General features: G+C 51.9%; 1 protein-coding gene across 1 annotated transcript; it reads right to left on the bottom strand.

Moving 5' to 3' along the window:
• Positions 1 to 1,128: 1,128 nt before the first annotated feature.
• On the bottom strand, positions 1,129 to 5,182 carry LOC121786717. Its single transcript, XM_042185345.1, has 4 exons — positions 4,126 to 5,182; positions 3,063 to 4,022; positions 1,924 to 2,798; positions 1,129 to 1,779 (listed from the first exon to the last, which is right to left on the bottom strand). Exons 1-4 carry the CDS (start codon positions 5,180 to 5,182, stop codon positions 1,129 to 1,131), a joined length of 3,543 nt encoding a protein of 1,180 aa, XP_042041279.1.
• Positions 5,183 to 7,897: the final 2,715 nt, after the last annotated feature.

Below are 7,897 nucleotides of genomic sequence, written 5' to 3'. Positions count from 1 at the left end.
TTGACGCTACATATTTCCCAACCAAAGGATGATGTCACATGCGAGCCACTTGGTGCATTGGATGGAGAGAAAGGTACATTACCGGAATTGGAAATGGAGACATATCCTCTTTTGGAAAGTAGCTTGGTCAGCTACCTAGGTGGGGAATCACGTGGGGTTGAGACCGTTGAGTCTCACATGCTGCCGAAAAAGGACATGATCCTACACCTTGCATCCCTAGGTGAAGCGGAGAGACTAGACATGATGGAGGTACAACCCCTTTTGACCGGAGCCCCACCGGACGGATAAATGATGGACTGGCCATTTCGCCTCACTTGGTCTCGGATCGGCGACATGAATATGCCGAATGCCACACCGCCCCATGTACCATCGCTCGAAGACTTCCCACCCCTTGAGAAGGGGAGGACCCGATGAATCCGAGAGACCTTTGAGACCACCTCAACCGCTAAGACCGGGGGAACAGAGCCAAGCCTTGCTCGGGAAGGAAAGGGTGGAGCCACCGATGGACACAACACCGAGGATGGCGGGGGCATGAACAAGCCACCGAAGCCGTCTTATCACCACGGAGAGATGGAGGGAGGAACGAAGCCAAAGACTCTAGCGGATTTGGTTAGGGGAACACCGAGTGCCGAGGGGCCGCAAGTGTTCATCCCCGAGAATATCCAAAATATCGGATTTGCGTCCCCCTCAAATGGCATTCCCGCGATCTATTTCTCCTGCGCCGAGACCCAAAAATTGGCAACGTCCCTCGGCCATGCCATAGTCGGTAAGTTCTCTCATTCCGTCCCGGTCGCATTTCAAATTCAAAAATCTCTTGAGAATAATAAATTTTGTCGGGGATTTACTTTTTTTTTTTTTTAATCAAACACCTTTATGGTGGAGGGTTCGTGGGTCCCTCATCCCTATATATCAACAACGAAAGGTAACAGAACATGGCCACACCCAAAAGTGATGTGCCAGATCAAACTCAGGAGTAGTGTGCGGTCCGGTTCCACATACCCGGACCTGGACCTCATCCTACTCCCTTTCAAAACCAAAATACAATTGAACACATACAAAAGCCCATTACTTCTACCTCTACGACATCCGGTACGAATCAGGATCGATGGCCACTTTCCGGGCCTCGTGCTACTCTCGCTCATCATCTCTCACCCGAAGATTGGGGACTCCCATTTCGTCCATCCGGATGATGGCTCTAATTGTTGCTGGAACATTTTGTGAGGACATTTGTTGGAAATGATCTTGTTCCGCTCCCATTTTGGCGAGCAAATCGGCCGCCTTGTTGCCCTCCCTAGGGATGAAAGTGGCCCTGACGGTATGTCTACGCTTAAAGCCATGTAGCCGGGCCATTACGCGGCGAACTTGTGCCGGGCCCCAAGCCGAGCCATTGAGCAACTTAATGGCTTGTTCCGCATCTGCTTCAACCCAAATGGGTAGGTTGAACCCCTTTGCTACCTCCAACCCATGGTGAATGGCCATAAGCTCGGCCTCAAGAGCCGAGTGAGCGGCGAGTGGGGTTGCAAAAGCTACAAGCAGCTTCCCATTGTGGTCCCGAACCAGACCCCCTCCGCCGCCCATGTTTGTTGCCTCAGAGAACGCCCCATCCGTGTTAAGCTTGATCCATGTGCGTTCCGGGGGATGCCACTTAACCGGCATAACTAACGGTCTCGGCCCCCTTGTCTCGGGGTGGTTCGGAAGGCTCATTCCGATTTTTACTCCCTTCCAATGTTTCGGCTTGATGTGTCCGTTGGCCATGTTGTTGTAGATGAACATGTGAACCTGCCAAACAACATTGTACGGTTTGAACTGAATTTGCATGAGTCGACTCCTATTTCTCTCCGCCCAAAGGAACCACAAAATGAGGTAAGGAATGACTCGGCTAAGATGTCTTCTATCCTGTTGTTGGGTCCTAGCGGACCATACTTGCAACCTGTCCGGGATGGTGTCGTTCACCCTAAGGGGTGGGGCCGAGCCTTCGAACCAGCCGTTGAACTCCTTCCAAACACATGTTGCTCCCCACCCCCGAATGAAGAGATGTTGGAGGGACTCGGTATTAGGTCTCCGTGGGCAGCATTGGCATTTCGACGCAAGCTCAATTTTCCTCCACTGGAGCTTGGAATCAACCGGTATCCTGTTTGACAAAAGTCGCCAATTGAAGATCGCAATAGATTTTGTAAGTCCAGCCTTCCAAATGTCATCGAGGCCTTGAATGCTTGGTCTTTGTGAGCGTATTGTCTCCCAAGTCGTCGCGAGCGAGAACTCCCCGAGCCGAGAAAGTTTCCATCGGGGGACATCCGGTTCTCCCGCAACTATTGGGGTATCAAGGATTTGTGTGATAATCTCTTGAGGCATTCCAGCCTTGTTGTGAAGTTGCCGTAGCTTAATCTCATCCCATGTTTCACCCCCAATGTATTCCGAAACCTTGGTCGAAGGGGTGCCTCTATCGTCAAGGCAGAGCTCGCGAAGGGGGTATTCCCCAAGCCAAATGTCATCCCAAAAGTAGGCATCGCCCTGGCCGATCACCCATCTAATATTCGGGTTCGCTTGATTTCTCACTTTCATTAGCCGCTTCCATGTCGGGCTGTTTCTCCCCGAAGGAGAGGCCGCAAGGGGAGAGTTTTTGTGGCAATACTTGGCCTTCATGTACCTAGCCCAAAGGGAATTTTGCTCCCGGAACCTCCACCAAAGTTTGATACTGAAGGCCCGGAGGACTTCTTTGGTCTTACGGATGCCGAGACCCCCTTCAGAGGTGGGGAGGCAGATCTGATCCCACCCAATCCAATGCGTCTTTTTTCTCTCTGTTGACGATCCCCAGAAGAAACGGGCCATCTGCTGATCCAATTGCTTAAGGGCCCCGGAGGTTGGTTCAATGGCCTGGAAGATGTGCAGCGGCACCGCTTCAAGGGTGCTTTGGAGTAGGGTAAGCCTACCTCCGAAGGAGAGATGTCGGTGGGCCCACCCCGAGATTCGGGCAGCAATCTTTTCCCGAAGAAACATAAACATATCTGTACGTTTGACACCACGGTAAATAGGAACCCCAAGGTAAAGGAACGGGAAAGTACCTCGTGTGAAGCCTCCTTCATTTTGAATAGTGATGGCGCATCCTTCATGTTGTTCGGCAATGTAAAAGTTGCTTTTTGCCAAGTTGATCTGCTGCCCGGAGACCCTGGCATAATTCTCCAGGCAAGTCCGCAGACGCCTAAGAGGGCCCTCCGCTGCTTGTGTGAAAATCACAATGTCGTCGGCGTAGGCAAGGTGGCTTATTTCCATGCAGTGGCGAGAGGCTCTGAAAATCATCTCTTTCTTTCTCAAAATGAGCCTGTCTAGTTCCCTTGAGAGGTAGTCAGCTGCAATCACAAAAAGGGTCGGAGAAATTGGATCTCCCTGTCTGAGGCCTCGGGTGGACTTAAAGAAACCGGAGGGGGCACCATTGACCAGCACCGAGAACCAGCAGGATCCCACACATCTCTCAATCAGGGAGACCCACGGGGCCGGGAAACCCATCCGGTGTAACACTTTCAGGAGGAATGTCCATTGGACCCGGTCATAGGCCTTGGCCATATCGATTTTAACCGCGACATTAGGAGCCGGCCCACATCTCGAGAGCTCGTGGAACATCTCCTGTGCCAAAAGGACATTATCGTTAAGGAGCCGTCCCTTCACAAATCCACTCTGGTTTGGCGAGATAATCATAGGGAGGAGCCCAGTCATTCTCTTCGACATAATCTTTGTGATAATCTTGTTGACGACGTTGCACAAGCTAATAGGGCGGTAGTCGCTCCACGATTCCGGCACAGGCTTTTTTGGAATGAGAACAATGCTTGTGGCCGTGACGCTACGTGGGAGGTAGGCGCCCCCGAAAACTTGGCCGATAGCCGCCACCACGTCCGGCCCAACCGTAGCCCAACAAGCCTGGTAGAACAAGGCCGTGAAACCATCCGGCCCTGGGGCACTGTCCCCGTAGATATCAAAAACAGCATTTTTGACTTCCTCAGCGGATGGTGTCTCGGGTAGTGCCGCCACTTCAGCCAAAGGGTGGGAGTTGATGAATCAAATCAAGGTCTGGCTCGGACAAAATGATAGGCCCCGGGGCCAGTAGATCTTGGAAGAACTCCACTGCCGAACTTCCAATCTCCATTTCGTCCGAGATCTCCCGGCCACCCACATTGATCTTGTGGATGCGCGTGCGGATCCTCTTTTGTTTCACCCAACTTTGGTAGAATTTCATGTTCTTGTCGCCCTCCCCTAGCCATCTTAGAGTAGCCTTTTGGCGCCAGAAGTCCTCCTCCATTTTGAGCAGTCGAATGTACTCGGCGATGCATCTATTGATCTCTGTCCTGTTCTCCGGGGTTGGCCTTTCCTCAAAATTGCTTTGGGCCGTAGCGATTTTCACTTCCATATCCCTGAGGTTTAGATGGATGTTCCCAAAGGTCTCCTTGTTCCATACCTTTAGGGTTCTCTTAAGCCGTGCAAGTTTGATTTGGAAATTGAGTAGGCCTCCGGATTCCGTCGGTTGCATCCAATCTCCCCAAACGAGATCCATGAATCCCTCGTGTCTAACCCACATGTTTTGGAACCTGAACGGCCTACCCCCGCTGTTATGATCTGTCCCTTTGCATCTTACCAACACAGGCCCATGGTCCGAGGCAATCCGGGGCAGGTTCGTCACCCGGGTAGTTTCCAAAATTTGTGCCCAACGTTCATTCACAAGAATTCTATCCAATCTTTCGAAGAGACCATTCTTGGCCCATGTGAACTCCGACCCATCATAGCCCGGGTCTAGTATCCTGCAATCCTCAATAGCCTCCGCAAAGTCCACCATTTCAGCTTGGCGGTTTGTTTCACTCCCTACTCTGTCTCGTGGATGGAGAATGGTGTTGAAGTCCCCTCCGATCAACCATGGTGAGCCCTCCCAAAGTATGGAGCACTCCCTCAATTCATCCCATAAATGAATCCGTTCGGTTCTTGTACATTTTGCATACACCGCCGAGACACACAAGTGACTAGCTAGGCGGGGGGATCCAAAGCGGCCGGATAGGGCCTGATCCGTGTCTCTCTCGACCAGGAAGCTGGCCCCTTCCTCAACAAACACCCAAATCTTCCCATTTCTATTCGATCCTTGGAAAACCAGCCCCAAAGCCTTTGAGAACTTCTCCGCGTTGGGGCTTGTGAGCGGCTCCATTATTGCAAGAAAATGAATATTATGAGTCTTAATTAGTCTTTTAAGAACATTTTGGGTAGGCGCGTTAGCAACTCCCCTAACGTTCCAAAACAAAAAGTTGACAGACATGATTAATGGGGAAGAGTCTTACCCGGTGACCGTGCGAGGTCCCCCTGATATTCCACCATTTGAAGCCGTTCCTCTCCAATGTATCCCTCCTCATGCATGATCATGGGATCATCCCCACCGGCATAAAGGATGGTTCGGGGGCTCCCCTCTTTATCTCCATCCCCCTCCACGTCATCATCATCTTCTAGGAAATCTTCCTTCTCCATGAGGGAAAAGTATTGGTTGGAGCTTAGGACATTTCGGGCTGCTTGGGACCCTCGGCCCTGTGCCGCTCCCCGTGTTCCCCCTCTCCAACTAGAAAACGCTCCTCGTCGGGAGGGCGTGTACCCATTCGTAGCCCCATGGGATTCACCTCCATGATGGGTAGAACTAGCCACCACTCCGACGGTTTTGTCGAAGGTATCTCGGCCATAGGAGCTCTCGCCCCTTTCATGGACACTTGCCACCGGAGCACCAACAAAGCGTCCGTACAGTTGAAAGCGAGGAGGAGAGGATAATGGCAGACCAACAAATGGTCTTCCGGTCAAGCGATGACAAACAACCGGAGAGGACAACGAAGGCCGAGAAAATGAAGATCGTGAAAGCTCGGATTAGAACCCAAAAAAATACTCCGCCCCCACCTCCAAAACAAAGGCCGGAAGAGGTGTGTTCCCTCCCCGCTTCCGGAGGATAAACAACTCCGCAAAAAGCTCTCTTTTGGTGATGAAGACGGCCCCAACGTCGACCCCCAAAATGCAAGGTCGCTATCTTCCCGGCAAGCTCGGGTAGCGCCTCTACGGAAGTCCCTCAAGGCCCCAAGGAAGACACCTCGGAAACTCGGATGGAGGAGGACAAGCTTGGAAAGGAAGGTACCAAGGTCGCCGTGCTAAAAGCAGCCTTTTCTGGCGACGTCGCCGGCGTCGAGCCGCCGCTAGAGGGAAAGGACTTGACGCTACATATTTCCCAACCAAAGGATGATGTCACATGCGAGCCACTTGGTGCATTGGATGGAGAGAAAGGTACATTACCGGAATTGGAAATGGAGACATATCCTCTTTTGGAAAGTAGCTTGGTCAGCTACCTAGGTGGGGAATCACGTGGGGTTGAGACCGTTGAGTCTCACATGCTGCCGAAAAAGGACATGATCCTACACCTTGCATCCCTAGGTGAAGCGGAGAGACTAGACATGATGGAGGTACAACCCCTTTTGACCGGAGCCCCACCGGACGGAGAAATGATGGACTGGCCATTTCGCCTCACTTGGTCTCGGATCGGCGACATGAATATGCCGAATGCCACACCGCCCCATGTACCATCGCTCGAAGACTTCCCACCCCTTGAGAAGGGGAGGACCCGATGAATCCGAGAGACCTTTGAGACCACCTCAACCGCTAAGACCGGGGGAACAGAGCCAAGCCTTGCTCGGGAAGGAAAGGGTGGAGCCGACAAGGTGGACAACTGGAACTATACGGGAGCCTTGGAGATAAGGACGCGTCAAAAGGGGGAGCGGGTTACGTGTCATCCGCCTCGGAGTTGAAGCGAAATATCCCAAACGAAGCCACCGATGGACACAACACCGAGGATGGCGGGGGCATGAACAAGCCACCGAAGCCGTCTTATCACCACGGAGAGATGGAGGGAGGAACGAAGCCAAAGACTCTAGCGGATTTGGTTAGGGGAACACCGAGTGCCGAGGGGCCGCAAGTGTTCATCCCCGAGAATATCCAAAATATCGGATTTGCGTCCCCCTCAAATGGCATTCCCGCGATCTATTTCTCTGGCGCCGAGACCCAAAAATTGGCAACGTCCCTCGGCCATGCCATAGTCGGTAAGTTCTCTCATTCCGTCCCGGTCGCATTTCGCCCATGATGTCCGGGCCTGACCACTCCCTCGGCTCGGGACCAATGGCCGAGGATCCGGCTTTTGGCAGCCCTTTCGGCCCTTTGTTTTTCTTTTGATGTTTCCATTCTTTAGAGCTAGCCATTTCCTTTGGTTGTTCCGTTTTGTCCCTTCCCCCTTGACTCTCATGGTGTGGCTGTCTCGGCGTTACATTATTGTAGTTCCTCTTCGGGGGGCGTTCAACGTTACCCGCCGCATAACACACCTCACGTTTATGTCCAACATGCCTACATTCCATGCAATATGCCGGGATCTTGTCCCATTTCACTTTTAGCACCGTCTCACGGCCACAAATATCTAGAATGAACTCCTCGGGAGGTGGCGTCGTAATGTCAATTTCAATGAAAATGCGAGCAAACGAGAGTCTCGACTTGTTGGCCGTAGCGCGATCCACTTGTATCGGGTTTCCAAGCAATTTACCGATTGCAAAGAGGGCGGCGTGATCAAAGAGGTGGATTGGGAGGCCAATGATGTTACACCAAACTGCCGCGATCGGGGATTCACAATACGCATCAAAATCCGGGGACCACTTGAAAACCCTCATGGGGTGCCGATCAATAAACCACACCGGAGTCCCTTTCGGTCCACTTATCAAACGGGCATAATCCGCCATATCCTCGAATTGAACAAATATATGCTTAGCATTAATATACTTCCATGTAAATCCTCTATTAAATTTGATATTATCTAGGGGCTTTTGTATTTGGTATGAAGTGGGTATAGAGTGGG

The sequence above is a fragment of the Salvia splendens genome, chromosome 22, assembly GCF_004379255.2.
Source record: "Salvia splendens isolate huo1 chromosome 22, SspV2, whole genome shotgun sequence".
NCBI lineage: Eukaryota > Viridiplantae > Streptophyta > Magnoliopsida > Lamiales > Lamiaceae > Salvia > Salvia splendens.
This window is presented reverse-complemented; position numbering and strand designations above follow the sequence as displayed.

Excerpts from the sequence above, each read along its gene's own strand:
- LOC121786717 (XM_042185345.1), bottom strand. The coding sequence starts at position 5,182 with ATGGAGCCGCTCACAAGCCCCAACGCGGAGAAGTTCTCAAAGGCTTTG. Across the intron at positions 2,799-3,062 it reads TGAAGGAGGCTTCACACGAG|AGAGAAAAAAGACGCATTGG; the intron begins GTACTTTCCCGT and ends GATCGTCAACAG. Across the intron at positions 1,780-1,923 it reads CCATCCCGGACAGGTTGCAA|GTTCACATGTTCATCTACAA; the intron begins GTATGGTCCGCT and ends GTTGTTTGGCAG.